The sequence below is a fragment of the Vulpes lagopus genome, chromosome 5 (genome assembly GCF_018345385.1).
Source record: "Vulpes lagopus strain Blue_001 chromosome 5, ASM1834538v1, whole genome shotgun sequence".
NCBI lineage: Eukaryota > Metazoa > Chordata > Mammalia > Carnivora > Canidae > Vulpes > Vulpes lagopus.
In genome coordinates this window covers 78,339,503-78,365,462 of record NC_054828.1, presented here as the reverse complement: position 1 = coordinate 78,365,462, position 25,960 = coordinate 78,339,503, and the positions used below count along the sequence as shown (strand labels likewise).

The window sequence follows — 25,960 nt, the reverse complement described above, 5'->3', positions numbered from 1 at the left end:
ACATCAGGCTCCCGGTGCATGGAGCCTGCTTCTCCCTCCGCCTGTGTCTCTGCCTCTCTCTCTCTGTCTCTCTGTGACTATCATAAATAAATTAAAAAAAAAAAAGTTTCATGTAAAGATGTTTTGATAATACCTAATATGCAACATTCAAGTAACCGAAAATGGTTGGGTATTTTTTTTTAATTAAAAATATTTTTTTTTATTTATTTATGATAGTCACACAGAGAGAGGCAGAGGCACAGGCAGTGGGAGAAGCAGGCTCCATGCCTGGAGCCTGACGTGGGATTCGATCCGGTCTCCAGGATCACGCTCCGGGGCCAAAGGCAGGCGCCAAACCACTGCGCCACCCAGGGATCCTGGTTGGGTATTATTGTTTGTTGATCTGGTGGAATAAGATAGAAAAGCATCTGTTTTATCTCAAACTATTTCAGTGGGTACCAAGAAAAATGGTTTCACTGACAAGGATTCGCATGAAAACAGTGCCAGAGAGGTAACATGGAGAAAGTCTGGAGTTTCAATCAACAATTTTGAAGAACGTTCTAGAGGTTTTGTTTTCGTCCCAACTCAATACATTCAACATTGTCAGCTGACGCAACAAAAGATGTATACCAAATAAATCAGTATTAGTATCTTCTTTATAAATTTTCTATTTGTTACCATCTATTAAACAAACACCAGAGATAAATAATCAATCTGAAGAGAGTTCAGGATTGTACATTAGAGAAATGCTAAGGCTCCAATGGGCAAACTATAGAACTAGAGCTGCAGCCACTGAGAGGAAATCATGCCAGGTCTGTGTGTTCGTTTTAATGTGAATCATGAAGTGGGAGTTGTTAAACATTTGAAAAGTGCAATTAGCTTTTAGGCATTTGGCTTTAATGAGATATTCTACTAGAAATTTCAGTACCTTCTTTAGCTTTACAAGAGAGAAATGAAAATATGTTGCCCATTTAAAATTAAGAAAGCATCCTATAAAAGAGAAGCAGAAGATATATAGAAACAAATGAATAAAGTATACAATTTGAAACAAACTAAATAATTATAAGAGAAAAACTGTTATATTTTCTAACAAATTGTACAGAAATGGGTTTATTATTTTATGATAAAAATGAAAAGTATGATGAATTATTAACCTCTTCCAATTTATTAAATCCTAAACTTTAGCCACATTATGTATGCTAACCAAGTAGGTTTAGGGTGATCAAAAATTAATAAAATTAAGCCAACTGATTAAGTATGACATTCTAAGAAATGGTTTTGTGACTTAAGTGATAATAAAGAAATTAAGCATATAAAAACTCAGTATTATGAAGACTAGAAAAAATTTTGACATCATTATTAAAAGTTCAAAAGTTAGATTTATAAGAAGTGCAAAAGTATAATTGATTACTTTTAACATGATGTACAATATTGATATTGAGAGAAATTCTCTACATACAGAGAACTACAAATTACATAATGACTACCAATTTATTTTTATTTATTTTTCTTTTTTTTTTAAGATTTTATTTATTCATGATAGTCACACAGAGAGAGGCAGAGAGGCAGAGACACAGGCAGAGGGAGAAGCAGGCTCCATGCAGAGAGCCCGATGTGGGACTCGATCCCGGGTCTCCAGGATCGCGCCCCGGGCCAAAGGCAGGCGCCAAACCGCTGCGCCACCCAGGGATCCCATGACTACCAATTTAAAAGGAAAGTTATAGGAAGAGCCTGCATACATTCTTCATGTCACCTTATGGCTCAGAGAAAGGCAACTTTTAGGACATGAAAACCATCAACCAAAGGCAGAACCAACACTTCTGAAAACCAACAAATGATTTTGAAATCATTAGAAAAATGATATGACTGATAAGTATTAAAAATTATACCATCTGGCGAGGAGTTTCATAAGGTATATATAGTTTAGTTTTTATAGAGAATAAAAAGTGATTTTTAATTTTTTAATTTTAATTTTATTTTTTTAAAGATTTTATTTATTTATTCATGAGACACATAGAGAGAGAGAGAGAGAGAGAGAGAGAGAGAGAGAGAGAGAGAGAGAAAGAGAGAGGCAAAGACACAGGCAGAGGGAGAAGCAGGCTCCATACAGGGAGCCTGATGTGGGACTCCATCCTGAGTCTCCAGGATCACGACCTGAGCCAAAGGCAGGCGCTAGACCGCTGAGCCACCCAGGGATCCCCAATTTTTTAATTTTTAAAATGTATATGTTTATTTACATATAATTGTGACAACATATTTTTAAAATTTTCACCCCTGGATGAAGAGGCAAGAAGGAAGTTGGAAGACTATTATAATAGTGTTGGAAGTTATGAGGGGTGAGAAAGAAAGGATTGAAATAGGTAACAATAGCAGGACGTGTTACCAATTGAAAATTAGAAGAGGAGTTGCTAGGGTGTTTCTTATTTCAATGAACAGGATAGTTCCAGTTTTAAATATATTGAGTTTGAACATGTGTAACATCCATGTGAAAATATATAAAAGAATAATAACAACAATAATTATTATATGATCATATGATAAAATAATAATAATTATTAGGGCTACATAGTGTTCCACATACTTTCAGATGCTTTATTTGATTTTCATACTACTCCAGTAAATATAGTAATATTATTATTACTAGGAGCTTCTCCTTATTGAGCCCCTACTATTCCTCCATTCAGCAATGCTATTTGAGCCTCTCTATATGTCAGCAGGGTAACTCCCTGCCTTCATGGGGGAAAACAGAGAATAATGAAATATATGTAAAGCAGAAAGTCAGGAACAGAGTCAGGGTTAAGTGGATGGAATGTGATGGTGTAGTTTAAGTAGGATGATCAGGAAAGGAAATATTTGAACAGAATCCTGAAGGGAGAGCAAGAGTGACTCACATGATTATCTTGGGAAGGGTCATTCTGGGCAGAGGGCTCAGTAAGAGCAAAGATGGCAGTGTACTCTCTGATGGATCTGAAGATCAGCAAAAAAGGCTAGTAAAATTCCAGATGAAGTCAAAGTAGTTGGCAGAGAATGCACACATAAGTGTCTTCAAGGCCATGGTAGGACATCTGAATTTTACTCTAAGTGTTACATATTAAAAGAACCACTCTAGCTCTGTATAGTAACGAGACTCTAGGTCAGCAAAAATGGGAGAAAGAGACCAAATTCTGAAGCTCTTGAGCTACTTGCAGCTTAGACAGATGATGATGGCTTGGACTAGGATGTAACAATGGAGGTGGTACCAACAGGATGGATTTTAGATACATTTCCAAGGTAGAACGAATAGGATTTACTAAAAGTTAATTAGGATGTGCATAAAAGGTGTAAAAAACTTACAACTGCAAGATTTTTGGCCCTAGTGACTCACTAGGTGAATGGTGAGACCACTCACTGAGAAGATGAAGAGCAGGTTTGAAAGGGAAAACCTGAGGTTTGGGTTTGGACATGTGAAACCTGAAATACTATGCACTAGATGCCTTTGAATCCTTTCAACAATCGTCCTAATATCTGCAAGGGAGGTATGAACACTGTCCCTGTTTTATGGTTGCAAAAATTAGGGCTTTGAGATTTTCTTCAATTTACGTTCTTATAACCAGTGGGTTGGGATTAATCCTAGAGCTCAAAGGAGAAAACAGGCCAGGAGGTGGAGACAGTAAAATGCATTCAATGTATTTAATTCAAAAGTATCTCTTGAAGATCACTATGTACTTATATATCACTCTTAGTAAGTGCTGTGACCAGGAATTAAGTATGTTAACCTTTTGCTACCTTCCAGAAATTTGCAGTGTTGTAAGGGAACATAGATATAGTAGATGATGCTGAAACTGTTGGCCCACAGCTCAAAGTAGGATAGCAGTAAAGATAACCATCACTGGAGTAGTTTAATAGAAGGAGAAAAGTCAGTGAGGGACAGAACTGTGTGACTTGAGCTCCTTTCTGGAAGATATGAAGGAGGATTTTAATGAGAAGGAGCTGGATGGTCTTTAGGCCAGGAACCTGCATGGGTATAGTCACTATGTGCCTGGGGATACTACGGAGACCATTTAACTGGAGTAGAGAGAGGAAAAGATGGATGGGCAGGGGAAGGCCAAATTAGACAGGGCCATGAAAGCCAGGCAGAGCATCTTGGATTTTATCCCATGGGTAACTGGGAGCCAGTGATGGTTTCTAAGGCTAAAGCTGAAACATGGTTAACGTGCACCATTTCTTAACTAAAATTTTCCTAGAGGGTTGCCAAACTCATATTGGCAACATTTATATTTTACTTATATTTAATATTTTTCATTTGCAATAAGTGATCACATATAACATCTAGGTAGATATTTTGACATGCTAATTCCTTTTGGTTCCAAATTCACTCAAATAATACATTTTTGTCCAAAAAGGAGAAATTATAATGTGAGGTTATGAAAAGTCCATTTCCCTCTTAACATTCTTCCTAGCAACTCAGTTGTTTTTGTTGGCTTTTATTAAAACAACCTTTGTGTGAACTGGCAATTTGTTTTGTAAATATCAATGAAAGCATATTTCAGAAAATATAGTAATAAAAACCAACCCAATTTCAGAAATATGCTTGCTGCCAGACATCAGTCTTCAGCTCATATTATGAGTATTTCCAGTAAGTCTTAAATACACATTAACATGAGAAATAGCTCCCTGTTTAAGATCAAAAAAGTTGAAAAATCCTTCACTGCCTCTCAAACACAGTTTAAGGATTCTGCCCAATAAAATGTATTTCCCTTTTTGATAAAGTATATTTGTAATCGTTCAAGCAGTTCATTTTAATTGAACATTTTCCTCTCAAAAAAACAGACTTTAGTTTATTATCATCTTAATATCTGTATGTTTTATAACTTTGTTTAAGAGGTCTGGGATATTAATATTTCAGCAATACCTATCTTGAATCCTTATCCACCTTGTTAAACCTTTACAAGAATTATAAACTTTGCCCAAGACTGGAGGGAACTCTATTACTATTTTTCAAATGTGCACAACTCAGCTATTGTTACTAAACTACATTTAATAAGAGAAAAATACTATTCCTCAACTGAAGTACAATACGGAGAGACCACTAACTAAATGTTTCGAAGAACTTTCATTTAATATCTCCTGGCTGGCAGATGAAATATCTGAGAAGTGAAACAGCATCATTGCATAGTTGTTTTCTGGGCACTGTCATAATCGTGTTATGTATCTGTTGTGATGCTTTTTTATGTAAATGTTTTCTGTCCCTTCCTTTTCTCTTAGAACACATCCCCACTGTCTACTAACTGTCCTGGTTTCCACAGTATAGATTTATTCCTATTTCAAAGTCAATCAATGAACTAATTCCAATAATATACTTTGAGTGTGATACCATGTGCCTACAACCATGCTAGTTATTATGAGGTAGGTACAAGGAATAGAAAGATGTGATTTGCTGTGAGGCAGCTCACATTATACTTGTGCTCCATAAAACATGAATAGATAGCACATAATTCAAGGCATTCTTTGACTAAGTACTGAATTATAAGATAAAGCCTAGAGCCAAAGTGAGAGTGGATACATCACTGCATGTCTAAGAACCAGACCTTGAAATGCTTGGGTTGTCAGTGATGTGAAGGGGGCAGGTTAGCCCAGCTACCCTGGGAGTCTCCACCTCTGAATGAGCATACTAAAGGAGGGCACTATCATGTATAACATCAAATTGTGTCTTTGATGCAAATATTCCTACTTACTTGAGAAGTATCATACATTTCAATGTATAAAAACACACACTGAAAATGAAAATATGGAAGTTGGAAACAAGACCTCCTGACTCCCAGTAAGGACCTCAATATATGATGGTAGGTGTTCCCAAACATTTTTAAGTATATAGATATTTATATTAAAGAGGAACTGGAGTCTTAATCAAGAAGTAACATCTTAGTGATAAATGTAAGGCAAATAACAATGAGTGTCTAGTCCCTTAAGTTGGGTATTAGGGACCTAAAATCAGTGTATTAGAAGAGCGAAACTGGATGGGTTAAAGAGTATGTGGATTGCCATAAACTCTTTTGCTGTTCTTTAATGTTTTTTTTTTTTTTTTTTTTTTGTGGTGGGTCACAATATGTAAATGGAATAATTGCTATGCCTAAAGATGGCCTCATGAATTATGGCTGCCATTCTGCTACACATAAAAATGAGAACTAAAACCAGGAACAAATGAAAAGAAATAACTATCCTAAGATAATCTGAAAATATGAAAAGATTTAACAAAATTAGCAAAATCCCCAAAACTACCTATCTAAATCAATGCAAACTTTGGGCACTGGCACTGTGCTAGTGAAGAACACATTTGGTTTTGTGAAGAACACATTTGAGACAAATGTCCATAATATCTTAAAGGAAAAAAAAAAAAGGATTCTTACTGGAATTCTGAATATTTTCTATAGTGTTATCATGCTGTCACGTACTGTAAAAAACATCGGAAAGTTCTTTTATCCTGTGTTGACACAAAAGTTCTGACCATAACACAAAATTCCAATTGAAATACAGATAGCTCAGTCATTTTGAAGCTATCTGACATTACCCAGAGACAAGGCTTTTTTTAAAAAAATTTTTTATTGGAGTTCAATTTGCCAACATATAGCATAACACTCAGTGCTCATCCCACCAAGTGCCCCCCTAATTGCCCATCACCCAGTCACCCCAACCCCCCCCCCACCTCCCATTCCATCACCCCTTGTTCATTTCCCAGCGTTAGGAGTCTCTCATGTTTTGTCACCTTCACTGATATTTTCACTCATTTTCTCTCCTTTCCCCTTTATTCCCTTTCACTATTTTTTATATTCCCCAAATGAATGAGACCATATAAAGTTTGTCCTTTTCAGATTGACTTATTTCACTCAGCATAATAACCTCCAGGTCCCTCCACATCTAAGCAAATTTGTTGTTTCTAGTGGCTGAGTAATATTCCATTGTGTATATAGACCACATATTTATCCATTCATCTTTCAATGGACACCAAGGCTCCTTCCACAGTTTGGCTATTGTGGACATTGCTGCTAGAAACATCGGGATGCAGGTGTCCCGGTGTTTCACTGCATCTGTATCTTTGGGTAAATCCCCAGCAGTGCAATTGCTGGGTTGTAGGGCAGATCTATTTTTAACTCTTTGAGGAACCTCCACACAGTTTTCCAGAGTGGCTGCACCAGTTCACATTCCCACCAACAGTGCAAGAGGGTTCCCCTTTCTACACATCCTCTCCAACATTTGTTGTTTCCTGCCTTGTTAATTTTTCCCATTCTCACTGGTGTGAGGTGGTATCTCATTGTGGTTTTGATTTGTATTTCCCTGATGGCAAGTGATGCGGAGCATTTTCTCATGTGCATGTTGGCCATGTCTATGTCTTCCTCTGTGAGATTTCTCTTCATGTCTTTTGCCCATTTCATGATTGGATTGTTTGTTTCTTTGCTGTTGAGTTTAATAAGTTCTTTATAGATCTTGGATCTATAAATTGCCCTTTCTCTGATACGTCATTTGCAAATATCTTCTCCTATTCTGTAGGTTGTCTTTTAGTTTTGTTGACTGTTTCTTTTGCTGTGCAGAAGATTCTTATCTTGATGAAATCCCAGTAGTTCATTTTTGCTTTTATTTCTCTTGCCTTCATGGATGTATCAAGTTCAAAAAGGGTGTTGCCTGTGTTCTTCTCTAGGATTTTGATGGAATCTTGTCTCACATTTAGATCTTTCATCCATTTTGAGTTTATCTTTGTGTATGGTGTAAGAGAATGGTCTAGTTTCATTTTTCTGTATGTGGATGTCCAATTTTCCCAGCACCATTTATTGAAGAGACTGTCTTTTTTCCAGTGGATAGTCTTTCCTCCTTTGTCGAATATTAGTTGACCATAAAATTGAGGGTCCACTTCTGGATTCTCTATTCTGTTCCATTGATCTATGTGTCTGTTTTTGTGTCAGTACCACACTGTCTTGATGACCACAGCTTTGTAGTACAACCTGAAATCTGGCATTGTGATGCCCCCAGATGTGGTTTGTTTGTTTATTTATTTATTTATTTATTTATTTATTTATTTATTTTTTGGTTTTCTTTTTTAAAATTCCCCTGGCTATTGGGGTCTTTTCTGATTCCACACAAATCTTAAGATAATTTTTTCCAACTCTCTGAAGAAAGTCCATGGTATTTTGATAGGGATTGCATTAAAGTGTAAATTGCCCTGTGTAACATTGCCATTTTCACAATATTAATTCTTCCAATCCATGAGTATGGAATATTTTTCAATCTCTTTGTGTCTTCCTCCATTTCTTTCAGACGTGTTCTGTAGTTTTTAGGGTATAGATCCTTTACCTCTTTGGTTAGGTTTATCCCTAGGTATCTTATGCTTTTGGATGCAATTGTAAATGTGATTGACTCCTTAATTTCTATCTTCTTAAGTCTCATTTTTAGTGTCTAGAAATGCCACTGATTTCTGGGCATTGATTTTGTATCCTGCCACACTGCCAAATTGCTGTATGAGTTCTAGCAATCTTGGGGTGGAGTCTTTTGAGTTTTCTATGTACAGTATCATGTCATTTGCGAAGAGGGAGAGTTTGATTTCTTCTTTGCCAATTTGAATGCCTTTTATTTCTTTTTGTTGCCTTATTGCTGAGGCTAGGACTTCTAGCACTATGTTGAATAGCAGTGGTGAGAGTGGACATCCGGAGACAGGCCTTTTGCAGTCTGTAAGCTCCTAGAAGGAATGGCTATGTTGTTTGGACAATTGTGGAAAATTTTTTTAAATTGTCATGAACAAAGCTTCTATTAATCTCTACTTTCTCAGCCTCACTTGTCATATAGTAGGCTTGGAATAAATGAAAAAATCAGAATTGATTGCAAATTCTCTTAGACCACAGTGACATCAACAAAATAGGAGACTAGGCAGTTAGGTGCCCTCTGTACCCCCTGGAAACATGGAAGAACATCTAAAGACTGACTAAAATAACTCTATAGGAGCTCTGAAACCAAAGCCCTAAGGCAACCAAGTGAACGCCCAAACAAGAAAAAGCCACATTCAATATGGTAGGAAATTTTGTCACACTTGTATTGTCCCTTGTCCCTCCCTTTCTCCACATGAAGGGACAGCCTTTTCAAAAATTGGTTCTGGGAAAACTGGATATTCCATGCAAAAAGAATATTATTAAGTTGGATCCTTAGCTCACATCATATACAACAAAAATTAACTCAAAATGGACCACACATCTACACGCAAGATTAAGACCATAAAAATCTTAGAGGAAAACATAGCAAAGTAGCTTTGTGACCCTGGATTTGGTAGTGATTTCTTGGATGTGACACCAACTGCACAGGCAACAAAAGCAAAATTAGATAAATTGAACATGTTCAAAATTAAAAACTTTGTGCATCAAAGGATGCTGTCAACAGAGTGGACAGGAAATACAGAGAAAAGAAAAAAATATTTGCAAATCATATATCTCATAATGGTTTAGTATACAGAATATATAAATTGTCCTATAATTCAATAGTAAAAAAACCCAACAACTCCGTTAAAAACATTGGCAAAAGGGAGCACCTGGGTGGCTCAGTCAGTTAAGTGTCTTGACTTCAGCTCAGGTCATAATCTTGGGGTTCTAGGATAGAGCCCCATGTTGGTTTCCCTATTCAGTGGGGAGTCTGCTTCTCCTTCTCTCTCTGCCCCTTCTTCCACTGTGCTCTCTCTCAAAAAAGTAAATAAATAAATGTAATCTTAAAAAAAATTGGGAAAAGAAGATACACAATTTGGGGCACCTGGGTGGCTTAGTCCGTTGGGCCTTAGACTCTTGGTTTTGACTCAGACCATGATCTTAGGGTCCTGGGATTGAGCTGCAGTGGGGCTCCACATTCAGCACGGAGTCTGCCTGAGCATCTCTCCTTCTGCCCCTTCCCACTCTTGAATACATGCTCTCATGCTCTCTCTCCCTCTCTCTCTCAAATAAATAAAGTCTTAAGAAAAGATATACAATTGCCCAAAAGTATATAAAAAGATGTGTGATATCACTAATTATTAAGGAAATGCAAATTAAAACTACAATGAAATATCACTTCACATTCATTAGGATGGATGAATATATATAAATATAATTTAATATATATTAATAAATAGAAATATATAAATACATCAGAATATAAATACATTCTGATATATATATATATACATATATATATATATATATCAAAATTTTGGAAGTATTGGTGGAGATGTGGAGAAATTGGGACACTTTTGCATTGCTGGTAGGAACATAAAATGGTATAGTCACTGTGAAAAATGTTATGGCAGCTCATCAAAAATTTAAACATATGGGACTCAGCGGTTGAGCATCTGCCTTTGGTTCAGGGTGTGATCCTGGGATCCAGGATCGAATCCCACATGGGGCTCCTTGCAAGGAGCCTGCTTTTCCCTCTGCCTGTGTCTCTCCCTCTCTCTCTCTGTCTGTGTCTCTTATGAATAAATAAATAAAATCTTTAAAAAATTTTAAACATAGAATTACCATACTATCCAGCAAGTCCTACTTCTAGATATATACTCAGAAAAAACTAAATATAGGGACAGGGACTCAAACCGAGTTTTGTACACTCATATTTTGTACACTCATATTAATAGCATCCTTATTCACAATAGTCAAGAATTGGAAGCAAATCAATGCCTGGCAATGGATACATAGATAGATAAAATGTATTCTGTACATACAGAGGATTATTATTCAGCTTTAAAAACAAGGCAATCTAAATACATACTACAACATGAACGAAACTTGAGGACATTGTGCCAAGTGAAATAAGCCAGTCACAAAAAGACAAGTACTGAATAATTACATTGACATAAAATACCTAAAGTAGTCAAATTCATAAGAGACAAAAGATAGAATGGTGGTTGCCAGCAGCCAGGGAGAGAAAGGTATAGGGAATTCTTTAAAGGGTATAGTTTCAATCAGGGAAGATGAAAGAGCTCTGCAGATAGATGGTAGTGATGGTTGATGGTTAAGTAACGTGAATGTACTTAATGCCACATTCAAAAATGGTTGAAATGGCAAATTTCATGTTACCATATTTTATTGCAATAAAAAAAATAACAAATAAAAATATTTTAGACCGGAATGTCTCCAGATAGCACCTTCAGTCACCAAATGCTTAGGTTAACACCTCTTCCTTTCACTGTGGCCAATAGAGGCTGCCTTGACAGTTGCATGGAAAGATTTTATCTTTAAAAGCATCTTTAACTCCCTAATGCTGCTGGAGATCATAAATACAATGTCTACGTCACATACAAGCCCACACTAAGTTGTATTTTTATAATTTTATTGCCAATTATTGCCAGTACCTAAATATTTTCTTTTTATCTAATTTGAGGTGTGATAGTTCATGTATATTAACAAGATAAATGTTTTGCCACATAGATAGCAAAGTTAGTAAATGACCATTTGATTGATGGAATTAATTCAGGAGCAATGTATACCAAAAGCAGTCTGATCTACATTTCTTTCTTTTCTTTTTCTTTCTTTCTTTCTTTCTTTCTTTCTTTCTTTCTTTCTTTCTTTCTTTCTTTCTTCTTCTTTCTTTCTTTCTTTCTTTCTTTCTTTCTTCTCTCTCTCTCTTTCTTTCTTTTTCTTTCTTTCACTAGACAGCAAGCACAAGCAGAGGGAGTGGGAGAAGGAGAAGCAGACTCCCCAATGAGCAGGGAGCCCAGCAGACAGGCTCCTGAGAGCCTGAGATCAGGACCCAAACCCAAGGCAGACACTTAACTGAGCCACCCAGGTGTCCTTCTCTTTCTCAATTTAAACATCCCAGATTGGGGATCCCTGGGTGGCGCAGCGGTTTAGCGCCTGTCTTTGGCCCAGGGTGCAATCCTGGAGACCCGGGATCGAATCCCACATCGGGCTCCCGGTGCATGGAGCCTGCTTCTCCCTCTGCCTGTCTCTGCCTCTCTCTCTCTCTCTGTGTGACTATCATAAATAAATAAAAAAAAATTAAAAAAAATAAACATCCCAGATTTATTTAAGTCATGTATATTGATCTCCTTACCTAAAATAATCATCTTCCTTCATTCTACCTCCTTGAATTCTACTCAGTCTTTAGGGCCTAGCTAATGGCAAATTATTTTACAAAAAATTTCCTGAAAATCCTAGCCCACATTCATCTTCCTAACTTCTAGTCTCTATTTAGTTATTTAGTGCTTAGTAACAAATAACTTGCGTTATTTGCTATCTTTTGTGTTTTAGAACCAACTGAAGTGTACTGAAAAATTAGCAACTGCGGGAGTCTAGGTAGCCCAGTCTGTTGAGTGTCTGACTCTTGGTTTTAGCTCAGGTCATGATCTCAGGGTCCTGAGACTGAGCCCTTTGTCCCGCTGTGTAACTTAGTGCAGAGTCTGCTTGAGATTCTGTCTCTCTCTCTCTCCCTCTGCCACTCCCCGCCAACTCTCTCGTTCTCAATAAATAAATAAATAAATAAATCCTTATTAAAAAATGATTTTATTTATTTATTCACGAGAGACACACAGAGGCAGAGACACAGGCAGAGGAAGAAGCAGGCACCATACAGGGAGCCCGTTGCAGGACTCGATCCAGGAGTCTCCAGGATCACGCCCTGAGCCGAAGGCAGACGCTTAACCACTGAGCCACCCAGGCATCCCAATAAATAAGATCTTTAAAAAAAAAAAATAGCAATTAGTCCACCTTGAAAGGATAGCCCAAAATACCAATACAAAGTAAATTTGTCAAAACCAAGTTATAAACTTGTTGATTCTCTTTAAAGTCTAATGCAGCTGCATGTGAACACCAGTTCCAAATTACTACTGATATAGGTTCTTTAATCAGTTCATTCTAAAAACTGGCTTACGGGAGACTGAATTTCCCTTTCTCTTATCCCTAACACACACACACACAAACACATACAACACACAGAACACACATTCTCAACTATACATACTGGCAACAATGTTTCTATAAGTAGCAATTGTACAGAAAGAAACTTTGGGTGCCAAGGCAAAACATTTTTTTGAGTACCCACTACCTGCAAAACACTTTGCTAAACCCTATGAATAAGGAATTCACACCTCTCTCATCATCTTTAGCCCAAATTCAGAGTCTATTACATTGGTGGTTAAGGCATGCCTCAGGGCATTGGACCTCTGGGTTAATCCAGGAATTTTTCTCTTGGAGCAGATGTGAAATGAAACTGAGGGGGAAAAAAAAAAGTAGGAGAGGAAGTGGCGCACAGTTGTCTTCCCCTGCTTTAAAAAACCATGTATTTAACAAACTGAAGAGGTTCAGCCTTTGTAGTTAAGACTACCTATTACCTTGAGTTCAAATTCTTTCTTTTAATATATAAGATTTATTGAAATTTTACTGTTTGAGCAGAACCGAGAAAGCTGAATATTATTTCAGGTTTTCAAGCCGTAAGGAAAAATAGTGTTTTTTAGGTTTTCCATTCAACTAGGAAAATTATAGCTTCATATTTGCAACACTAAAGCTAATGCAGTGTCAGCACCTCCATCAAATTCTGTTGTTCAGCAGTTTATAATTCAAGCAGAAAGTTTCACTCCAAGCCCAAACTTGGCCTACACAATCTCAAAGAAAATGGAGAAAAAGTTATTTTGGCTAGTGCTGACTTATAAAAGCAAAAGAGAGGGCGCTTTTACAGAATATTTTGAAAAACAACTTTCAGAATTTGAGAATGTCACTGAGAATTACTGAGCTGACATCCTTCATTCTTAAAGTCATAGATATAACCCCAAATTCCATGACATCATGTCAACATCAGCAGTATCTTAACTACTTTCATGAAATTTTTCACCAGGTGGAATTCCATATCAGATGGAATTACTGTTCTTAGAGAAAAAAATGCAGGAGAAAATAAGGACAAAAAAGACTTTGGATATATTTTCCTTTAAGTATGGATTCTTTAGTGCAAAGTCCGCACATACAGAAAATGAAAAAATATCTTTTTTCTAGTTTTTAACGTACATTGGAAGGGCAGGCTGGAATTCTCAGAAGCAACCTTTCTCCATCCAAATGTTAACTTGGATCTAGAAACAACTAAGTGTAGAAGTGGATTCCTAGCAACAGGTGAGAAGAGCTATTGGCTCCCCAATGAACTAAATGTTGGTAGGTGTGATGGGGTGGGGAGCTAGCCTGGTCGGGATGCTGTGCAATTGGAAGTCATGTGGCAGGTTGGTTATAAACTGCCTGATGCTTTTTTGCCACCCTGTGGCTGAATCTAGCAGCCAATCCCTCAGTACTCCAATCTCTTACAAAACCTGCAAAATATATCAAGTCTTTGATATCGTGGAATCAGGGCATTGCATAAGAATTTCACCTTTTCCTATCCGCGAAGGTTCACTTGTGCTAAATACCTTGATATCTTAGCTACTCCACCTCTCTTTGCCAATAGTATTCAGTGAATCTCTACTACAGGCCAGGCTACAGACGAATCAAACAGGATTTCTGTCCTTCAGGAGAGATCAAGAGGAAGCGAACAGATCATAAGACAACTCCAGTATAATTTTGGAGAGCGTTTGTGCGACTTCACTGAAGAGGATCTTGAGGCGTCAGAGCGACACCAGCTCTGTTCCCCAGCACTCAGCTTTCTCCCTCCTCTGAAATCGCACTGATTCACCCAGCATCCCCTCCCTCCTCTTAACGCCCACTCTCAGCAGATGAGACCCTGGGCCCTCTAGTGGGAGGAGTGACCAGGCCTGGGAGGGCAGAAGCAAGAGGTTCTCGGAAGGGGAGGCGGCGTTGCCTGGAGGGTCTGGCGGGGCTTTGGCCGTGACAGGGTCCGAGAGGACCTACAGGGCTCAGGCTCACCTGATTGAAGTGTGCACCGATGAGCGAAGGTTCCCATATCTTAGAACTGTTGCTCGAAGTCCCGCCTTTCTCTTTCTTGGGTGCCATGCAAAGGACGGGAAGAGCATTGGCGTCTAAACGGTGCTCAGGCCCGGACTAAGCGTCCCCGCTACCATAGTAACCGGAGCCACGCCCAGGTCCTGAACGACTTTGGCTCCCCTCCCCCAAATCTGCTCTGAATCCACTGGCCAACCGTACCCGTCGCCACAGCAACCGAGCTTCTCAGCGCGCGGCTACTCCCAGGCGGGACTTCCAGACCCCCTGATTAAATTTTACGATTTTCCAGCAGAACAACCGTGCAAGTACGGGAGGTCAGGCCCAGGCTGGCCTGGAGCTCGTCTGCCTACTTCCTTTTACTCGCTTTGCTCCTCTGCTGCTTCTTGGAGCCCATTTGGTCCGACGCATTGTCTGAAAACTCAAAATCCCTGAAATCCCGTCCATGATTTCTACACATTTTTTTTTTTTTCCTCCATCCTGGGCAACTTAGAATGGTGAGCTGACTCCCTCCAGAGACATCCCATGCCACTTTCTCATCCATTCTAATCTTCTTTATGTGAAGCCAACTTTATCTCCCGGACCTCCATCCTTTGCTTTTTGGTCTTGGGTCCTCTTCCCAGGGACTTCCTAAACAGGTCAGTCTGATCACTTCTCCAAGAGGTCCTTCATATAACTGTAGTTGAGATTACGGTCTTTCTAGGTCTCTTCTCTGCCTAATCAGCGCCAGTTCCCTCAAACTGTCCTCCACTGGTGAGTAGTCTTTCTTTTTTTCCCCACCCTTCACACTCACCACTACCTAAAGGTGGTCAAAGTCCCCTAAATAGTAATCATAGTAGTAATGGTAATAACAAGAGCTCCTGTTTCATGATCACTGGCTATATCCTGCGCATAGTTATATCAATTAATTCTTACAACCACCTTTTTTCAAGTCCCACAGTGTGTGCTTGACAGTACCAGGGTTAGAATCCAGGATTGCCCAGGTACCCAATCCAGTGTGCTTAATTAACCTCCTCAGCAACTGTTTTAGGACTGCCAAAATGAGAGATCCCCCTCTTTGAGGTGCTATACTTAATTTTATTTATTTTTTTACTATAGTAATACTAATTTAAGGACAGACAGGGGTAGAACTCAACCAAGGACGCTTTGCTTTTAGTACCTGTAAAATGCAATGTTTAACTATTCCCCTGAACCCTGCACTTGCTGGGAGGTGAGATGCATCAATGATCCCAATGGGCCAGGGATGGCTAAGGTGACCCATATGACCTGCAGCTTGATTTCATTCAGCACAATCTGCCAGCTGACCTTCTACAGGGGAAGGTGTTTTAATGGTTTGTATTGCTTTCTTTGAGGAATAAAATGTATGTGAGGGCCCTAGTGATATCCAGCCACTACTACCTTACTTCATTGGGGGCGAGAGGCAGGTTTAAAGATGCTGCTGCTTCTCAACTCCTATTCATAATTTGAACCAACAAAGGGCAACTTTTTCCCCCGGCCCAGTTCTTTAATACAGATATTAAAGAGGACGCACAATTTCTAGAAACAGTCTTTTCACAGGAAATTTCCAAAAAATATCAACTTTTTCCTTTCTTGCTGCAATATGTATATTTATCTTCTGGGAGGGACTACATTCATGCAGCCTACTCAGAAATCGTATCTGGAAGCCTTCTCTTGTCTGATGCATAGTGAGCCCAGAGGAAACATGCCAGAAAGAGATTTTCCTGAGGGTCTCCAGAGCAACCACCTAGGCTAACACTGGTACATTATCATAGAAATCTCTCCAAAATTTTGTCAGTCATTTAAATTTTCTTTATAAGATGAAAACTGTCTTTGGATTGCAGCTTGAATATAAAGATGAATGGCTTACAGACAAAAAAATGTAAGTAATCATTGATTACATCATTCTACATTTTGATTATAATTCTTCCCATAGGTTTAAACCGTCTGGGAAAAAGGTCTTGCATTTTTATTAGAAAAGCAGTAAAAAGTTTGTTGACCTTCCAGTTAGATTTCATAAAAAAGTTAACTAGATGTTTATGTATGGCATACTATGTGAATAATTTTCTTTCTTCTTGAATGCATATGCATATTTCAATATAAATCAATATGGATAATCAGTTTGGCCAAATCACTAGTGGATGATTAATAAAATAGGTTGCAGATAAGAAAGTGAAATGAAGAGGAAAGATGGAATAAGGAGAAAAAAAGTAAAATTAAGTGTTCTTTAAAATTGCAGAGAAAGTGTCACTAGCTTTGTCTTATAAGTGAGGGCTGTCTAACCCCAATTTTTGCAGCAATAAAGTTTTGTGACATATATTGTGGCAAAAGCTGATTAGCTGTTCATCAAACATTTCATTCTCTTTCCTCCTACTGTGAGAGTCAGACAACATTTTTCAGCCTTTCTTATCCTTAGATGGGAACATGTTACTGCGTTCTAGCCATGGGACATGAACAGAATGATATATCAGCACATCCAAGCCTCGCCCTTAAAAATATCCCCCAAGCGGTTTGGCACCTGCCTTTGGCCCAGGGCGCGATCCTGGAGACGGGGGATCGAATCCCACGTCGGGCTCCCGGTGCATGGAGCCTGCTTCTCCCTCTCCTATGTCTCTGCCTCTCTCTCTCTGTGTGTGTGTGTGTGTGTGACTATCATAAGTAAAAATTAAAAAAAAATATCCCCCAAGCATTATTCATGCTCTTTCCCCAATTGACACATTGGGGTGACACTGAAAGCGTTGCATTTCTGAATGATTGCTGTGGCACAGAGGTTCCAGAGTCTCCCTTAGCCCTGAACTCCACTCTGCTTTCTCCATCAGATGCATTGCTTGGGACCACTAAGTGAATAAGAAATAGACTTTTATTTTCTTAAGCTGCTGACATGTTGGCATTTGCAATAGCAGCTGGAGTTACCTTAACTACTCTAACATTTTTGATAATTTGCATTTGAGAGTCAGCTTTAGATAAACCTAACAGTAGCCAGCCTTCCCCCACTGGCCTAAGAAAACAAACTTGTGACTTTCAAGTGGGCAGGATGCAGTGCTGGCCACCGTGGGAGGCTAAAAAATCGAATCCTTGCCCTTCCAGAGACTGCAGCTAGAAGTATCCACCCTTTACCTTGCTCTCCACCTGGTCCCACAGTACATTATTTCACTTCTTTATCAAGTTCATAAATTTCTTACTTTAAAGAAGGTGTTTGCATATGAAAGTAATACAATAAATTAGTCTGCTTATGTCACATATGCCTATGGACATTTTTGCTCATTTTTCAGAAAACGAACCATGACTCTTCACTAAGACATCTGTGAACATAAATTATGATTTAGCAAATGATTTGGAGGAATTGAATATTTTAAATGTCAAATATAAAGATTTCAGGATGGAATAATGTACTTCGCTATCACCTTTTTTATAGTTTCCTTTGTTAAAAGTCCTAGCAAGATTTTGTAGATTTTTTTTATGTAGAAGATTTTTTTTTAAAAAACGATTTTGAGAATGTGAAATGAAAGCTTCTTGCCTTTTGCCTACTTTTGGCCTATTTCACTATGCTACAGAAAGTGGCACTCTAGATAATTTATGATACAAAAGGGGAAGACATTATACAGTAACCAAATTTATAGGAGGTTTCATCATAGAATTGGTCTGTTTAATTTCAGAAAATAGGTGTGAATGACAATGTTCATAGTTTTAAGAAGTGAAAGCCTTTCAGCTAAAAAAGGGACCCTGCCAAGAATAAAAAAAAAAAAAAAAAAAAAGCATTGCCATCTGTCACACATTTATGCTTCTTTGGTATAATAAATTGTTTCCCCAACTATATATAAGTTGAAACTTTATAAGCATATACTTTACTACATAAATTTTCCCATATGTCAGTGGCTAAAACAAAACTGGACTATTTGGAGGATTTTCTTTCACATGGTAGGGTTACTCCTGGCTTGTCTGATTTAATTTTTTGCATTTAATACTGTTTCATTCACCAAAGACTGTCTACTCTTAGGGATGCACTGCTTCTTAAGGATACTATGATTACAGAATGTTACTTTTAAAGGTTTTATGCTTCAATTCTAATAGTGTTCAGTGAACTCTTATCTAGGCATGAAGTCTAGCCATTATTTCTCATATCTGAAAGGCTCTAGTCAGCATTTCATGCACCCAGTGTTCTTAGTTGTCAGGTAACCACGGGAGCTATGGACCAATTCACTTCTAGGCCAACATTTTAGGTATTCAAGGTACATTTAGCTACAAAAATCTGCTTGCCTTTGGCTAAGGAGGCCTCACAGTGTGCACTGATTCCTCAGATTGGCATTCTACATCTAAGAACACTTCTCACAATAGGTTTGTCTTATTTACCATCATGATCTTTGCACTTCTGACCTTCAAAGTACAATGTTGTAATGTACTGTCCTTGAGTTTTTATTGCTGTGATGCAGGGGGCTTGATCTCTTTCAGTTATAAAGTTTCAAAACATATGGAGAATATTACACCTGCATTCAGTGGTCAGCATTAGCTTCCTATTCAGTTGTGAGTGCAATTTAAAGTGTTGACTTTAATCTTTAAAGCCCCTCATTGTTTAGAAGCCAGTTAGTCCAGATATCACATCTCTCTCTATGCATCATCATGGCAATTAAAATCAGCTGTAGTGCTTGCAGGTCAGAATCCCCAGTGAATTGTGGGGAGCTCAGGAGTAGATCATTTTCCAAAGAAGAACTTCCCTAAGAACCCTCTGTTTCTGTGAATGATAAAAGTACAATATACAAAGTTTACAGTTTTGCCCTTGAATGTCTTGTAAACCTATAGGTCTTGGGAATTGTAATTAAGTGATGCGGACTTAATTTTTATTTTATTTTATGTTGTTTGTGGCCAAGAGTTTAGAATACCAAATCTATTTTTTAATGAATCACAAAAATGACAGTTGTGAATATTAGAAATAGAAAAAGCTAAAATTCATCTGTTTTATATTTGTTAGTGTGGGAGTTTTCACTCCAGTATGCTCTCACTCAAGTTTTTCTTTGAATCTAATTTTAAATGTCTTCAGTGAAGGGATTTGCTGTAAATCCTTTGGGGACTATTTCAAAATCCATAACTCATGGTAAGTCATTTCTCTGAATGCTTAACTAAATGTTTGATTTCTTAATGTTTTATCAAATGTCTGTCACTTATAAATGTGTGCTATGTTAAATAATAACTTTCTTTTTACTGTGTACAAGGTTCAAACCTATGGTTTATGTGAACCTACATTAAATCATATGCCAGGCCATGAAACAATTTTTTTGGAAAGAAAAGATATTATATGTCCATCTGTGTCCATAGCTGTATCTATATCTATATATTCTGTTGCTTAGTTTTCTCTGGAGAACACTTACTGACTACACTGATCTTTAAGAATGAATTTTTTAATTTTTAAAAAAGATTTCTTTATTTTAGAAAGAGAGTTTATGAGTGGGGAGGGGGAGAAGGAAGGGGCAAGGGCAGTGGGAGAGGGAGAAAGAAAATCTCAAGCAAACTGCCCCTGAGTATGGAGCCTGACATGGGACTTTGTCTCATGACCTATGGGATCATGACCTGAGCTGAAATCAAGAGTCGGTGGCTTAACTGACTGAGCCACCTAGGCGCCTCAAGAGTGAATTTAAAAAAAAAAATTAAGTTTCCTACAGTTTAACATGTGGTGAATTCTTTGAAAAATCACATTTATTAAACACACAGCTTTTATTATATGTATCTTATTTGACATCTTTTTTCCCCCAGATGTTGATAAGCATTGGCTTCTATTTGGAGTATACAGAGATATTCACAATGCTGGTATCTTCTATGTTTTTAAGAAATTTAAGAGGAGATTTCGTTGAAATGTAGAGTCTTTCTGGTAGCAATGTAATGGGAAGAGAACCTTCTCATTAAAATCTACTTTCTGTTTTGTGAAGATGTCAACCTGAAAAAGGAGGAAGGACTTGCTAATATTAAGGAAAAGTTCCTACCCTCCATTTCTGTCTCTTTCTGAATACACATAACTCAGAAAATACCCAATGAAGGCTCTGCCTTATGGCTGACATAAATGGAAATATGGAAAGAATATGAGGAAAAAGAAAACACTTGGGAGTCCAGCATTAGGAAGAAAAGGAAGATTATAAGAAAAGACTCATTCAAACATAAAATAATTTCAGCCAATGCACAAGTCAATCAGAACAAATACTGCTTCTGAAGGTCATGTTAGAGGCTGCTTTCTCTGCTTCACCCTATTTCTGAATGAATCTATTCAGGTCTTCCACCATTTCCTTTACAGGAGCCAACCGTTTCTAGGTTTGCCTACCAAAATAATGGCTTCATTGACTCTTTCTTAGATTTCAACTCTCTACTATATTAAACAAAACAAAACCTCATTCTTTGTTATGCTTTGATTGTTGTACTTCACTTTTTCTCTTATGCATAGCAGTGCCTTCTTTATAAAGGAGGCTATTTTTTCCCCTTTGCCTGACTATAATCTCTAGGCTTCTAATTTTGTTCACAACCAAGTTATACAATTTGACAATCATCCACATTTAAAAACTTTTATGATTATTTTCATGTAATGGTATGCACTCTACCTGAGCCAGCTGTCTTAATCCTTTAGAGTGTGGCCATTTTCCCTACTATACTTTTGGGTAATAACCATTGCCAATTTATCCCACTAAGTAAATTCCTCATTTTATTGAAATTGTTTTTATAAAGCTTAAGTTACTCACATTTATACCCATAATCTCCCTCCCTCCTCCTTCACTCTAGTAGGAGTTTGAAACCCTATTAATTTGTTACCATAGTTCCCAAAAATGCCTCAATAGTAGCTTTTTAACTTGTGAGATACTCTATCCTCAACACAACAGATCTATTAAAAATCAGAGAATCAAATCATGGTGCTAAGAGGCACTTCTTGAGGTCATCTTATACTAACAAGGGAAAATTCTTTCTCCTAGGCTCCATTCCCTGCTCCAGCCCTTGCTGGCTATGTGACAGCCTTGGACAAATTACTTAACCCCTCTTTGCTTCAGTTTCTTTATGAAATGGGATAATTATGTTTGCATTATAGGGTTGTTATGAAGATTAAAGTACTTAGTAGGTATAACTGCTTAAAGGGGTTGCCATATACTATGTCCTCAATAAATGTTAGCTGATATATTTTGAATAAAGTTTTTAGTTTAGAGCAGTTTTAGGTTTACAGAAAAGTTTCAGAGATAATGCCCAGAATCCTAATTTACTCTACCAAGTTTCCCCTATTTTTAACATCTTAAATTAGCATGTTACAACAAATGAACCAATATTGATAGGCTATTATTGACTAATAGTTTTTACCTAATGTCCCTTTTTCTGTTCTAAGATTCCATCCAGGATATTGTATTTCATTTAGATATTTTATCTCCTTAGGTTCCTCTAAACTATGAATTTCTCAAACTTACCTTGTTCTTTTTTTTTTTTTTTTAAGACTTGGACAGTTTGAAGTAGTAAGATATTTTCAGAACGTCCCTCAATTTTAGTCTCTCTGATGCTTTTCTCATGCTTAGACTGGGGTTATAGGATTAGGGAGAAAGAATAGACATTAAGTGCCAGTTATGACAATGATATCACATGATACCAAGGGTACATGCTATCAACATGATTTATTGAACATGTTAACCTTGAACACCTGGATAAGGTAGTGTTTGGTGGGGTTCTCCACTATGAAGTACTGCCCTCCACCACCCATTTTTGATGCTATATTCTTTGAAAGGAAGCTACTATGTGCAGCCCACACTTGAGATATGGGGAGTTATGCTCCATCTCCTTGAGGGAAACAGTGTCTAAACAAGTATTTGGAATTCTTCTGTATCGGAAGTCTTTTACTCTCTCTCATTAACTTATTCAATCATTTATTTCTATCAGTAAGGATTCACAGATGTTTAATTTATCCTTCAAGTTATAATCCAATATTACTTTATTTATTGGGTGGTGCTTAGCTTAATTGTTCTAGTTTTGACTATAGAGAGTTCTTTCAGTTGACTCCTGGGTCCCCTTGACATATTCTTCCCTTGTCCCCCCCGCCCTTTCTTTACTCTCTGGCACTACCAGATGTTCCAGGGTCATATTGTATATTCCCTGCCCCAGGCCTAGAATCGGCCATTTCTCAGAAGAACACTGTTTCTTTTTATTGGAGAATGAAATTAAAAACCCAGATATAGGTGCTGGAAATGCTTGTAGCTACCAGAGTGTTGTTTGTTTCTTGGTGCTTTCACTAGGCAGAATTAAGAAATAATCCATGAATATACATGTATACACACATAATTATATATCCACTTGGGTAAACATAAATTCATACTAACGTTTGTCATTCTAATCTAGTACCACATGGGTCCTTCTACCCTGCTAATATTTTAATAGCTATGTATTCATTCACTCATTCATTCATGCAATAATGTTTGTTGAGTGTCTATTATATGCCAGGACCTATGCTCAGAACATGGTAAATGCTCTCCCTACTCTCATGTGGCTTAAAATTCAGTTAACAACTTAAATTTTTACTTTAGTGTTTTGGTACTACTGAAGATTGATACCACTCACACTCACAATAGTCTATTTTGACATCTTTTTTCCCCATGATACTCTATTTCTCCACTTTAAGAACTGCACTATCTCTATTGACTATTCATTTCCTTCTCTACCCTCATTTATCTTCCTTCAACTCCTTGTCCTCTGGTGGTTTTTTTTTTTTTTTTAATCTCTCATTAAAACACATTCCAGCATAAAAGTGACTGGAACACTTGATAAGCGTATTACAACTTCCTGCTTGTGTGGCATATTCTTAACCTCTTTCACATCTAATTTTGACTACAGAGTTCCTTAAAGAATGATATTTACCAGATGTCTCTAGAGACAAGGGAGACAAAAGCAAAAATGAACTATTGGGACTTCATCAGGGTAAAAAGCTTTTGCACAGCAAAGGAAACAATTAACAAAACTAAAAAGTATTTTCACAATATTAATTCTTCCAATCCATGAGCATGGAATATTTTTCCATCTCTTTGTGTCTTCCTCAAGTTCTTTTAGAAGTGTTCTGTAGTTTTTAGGGTATAGATCCTTTACCTCTTTGGTTAGGTTTATTCCTAGGTATCTTATGCTTTTGGGTGCAATTGTAAATGGGATTGACTCCTTAATTTCTCTTTCTTCAGTCTCATTGTTAGTGTCTAGAAATGCCACTGATTTCTGGGCATTGATTTTGTATCCTGCCACACTGCCAAATTGCTGTATGAGTTCTAGCAATCTTGGGGTGGAGTCTTTTGGGTTTTCTATATACAGTATCATGTCATCTGCGAAGAAGGAGAGTTTGTATTCTACGGATTGGGAGAATATATTTGCAAATGATGTATTAAATAAAAGGCTAGTATCCAAAATATAAAGAACAAATTAAACTCAAAACACAAAAAAACAAAAAATCCAGTCAAGAAATGGGCAGAAGACATGAACAGACATTTAGACATATAAATGGCTAACAGACATATGAAAAAATGTGCAATATCACTCAGCATCAGGAAAATACAAATCAAAATCACAATGAGACCTCACACCTGTCAGAATGGCTAAAATTAACAGATTAGGAAACAACAAATGTTGGTGAGGATGCAGAGAAAGGGGAAGCCTCTTACACTTCTGGGGGAATGCAAACTGGTGCAGCCACTCTGGAAAACAGTATGGGGTTTCCTCAAAAAGTTAAAAATAGAACTGCCCTACCACCCAGCAATTGTGCTACTAGGTATTTGCCCAAAGGTTACAAAAATACTGATTCAAAGGGGCACATGGGCCCCAGTGTTTATAGCGCCGATGTCTGTAATAGCCAAACTATGGAAAGAGCCTAGATGTCCATCAACTAATGAATGGATAAAGGAGATTGCAGTATATATATACAATGGAATATTACTCAGCCATCAAGAAGAATGAAATTTTGCCATTTGCAATGATGTGGATGGAACTAGAGGGTATTATGCTAAGCGAAATAAGACTCAGAGAAAAATATCATATGATTTCATTCATATGTGGAATTTGAGAAACAAAATAGACAAAATAGTGGAAGAGAAGGAAAAATAAAATAAGATGAAAATAGTGAGGGAGACAAACCATAAAAGACTCTTAACTCTAGGAAACAAATTGAGGGTTGCTGGAGGGGAGGTGGGTTGGGGGAGGATGGGGTAACTGGATGATGGGAGTTAAGAAGGGTGCCTTGATGTAATGAGCACTGAATGCTACATGCAACTGAAGAATCATTACATTCTACCCCTGAAGCTAATACACTATATATTAACTAAATTGAATTTAAATAAAAAAATTAAAAATAAATAAATAAATAATAAAAATCCATTTTACTATTTTAAAGAAAGGATGATCAGGTTATTACTAAGGTGTTGTGTCCAGAGTGGCATCTTATGATTGCTATAGACATGTATGAATTTTATGGGATGCATCATAAGGAGGTCCCATCATGAAAGTAGTGGCCTAATATGGTCTATTCATCTGACTCCTGCCATAAAGAATTGGAGGCCATCAACCCGATGCTTCTCATTGTTTGAGTGGAATTAAACTTATCTCTGTCTACAAAAAAAAATTCACTTGTAATTTTCTTTTTTATACTGTCCTAGTTTTAATACCAAAATTACATTAGTCTATCAAATGGATTGGAAAGTATTTCTTCTTTTTCTGTTTGCTGATAGAGTTTGAATAAGATTAGAATTATCATTCCCTAGATTGTTTGGAAGAGATCACCTACAAAACTATATGGGCCTAATGAGGTTTTCTGTTTTTGTTTTTGTTTTGTTTTGTTTTGTTTTTTTTTAAATATTTGACATCTGATTTGATATTAATCCAATTGATGTTCCTTAATGGTTTTAACATTATTTAGATTTCCTAGTTATGCTTGAGTTCGTTTTAAGTAGTTATACTTTTCTAAAACAATTTGCATTTTTGTTTTAAAGCTAATGGTATGAAGTTGTTACAGCATTCTCCTATTATTTTTATAATTGAAGGTATATAACCATATCCCTTCATTCTGAAGTTTGTGTAGGTGTGCCTTTTTTTTTCTTTTTTATTGAGTAATCTTTCCAGAGATTTGCTAATTTTATTAGTCTTTTGTAAAAACAATATTG

General features: G+C 37.2%; 1 protein-coding gene across 1 annotated transcript in view; it reads right to left on the bottom strand.

Annotated features, from left to right (window-relative positions):
* SPAG17 (sperm associated antigen 17) overlaps window positions 1–14,986 on the bottom strand; it is a 221,169-nt gene extending 206,183 nt beyond the window's left edge. Inside the window, exon 1 of the mRNA XM_041754035.1 lies at window positions 14,796–14,986. Coding sequence (XP_041609969.1) covers window positions 14,796–14,882 — 87 coding nt within the window. The 5' untranslated portion in view covers window positions 14,883–14,986. The remainder of the gene's footprint in view (window positions 1–14,795) is intronic.
* Between the last annotated feature and the right edge of the window lie 10,974 nt (window positions 14,987–25,960).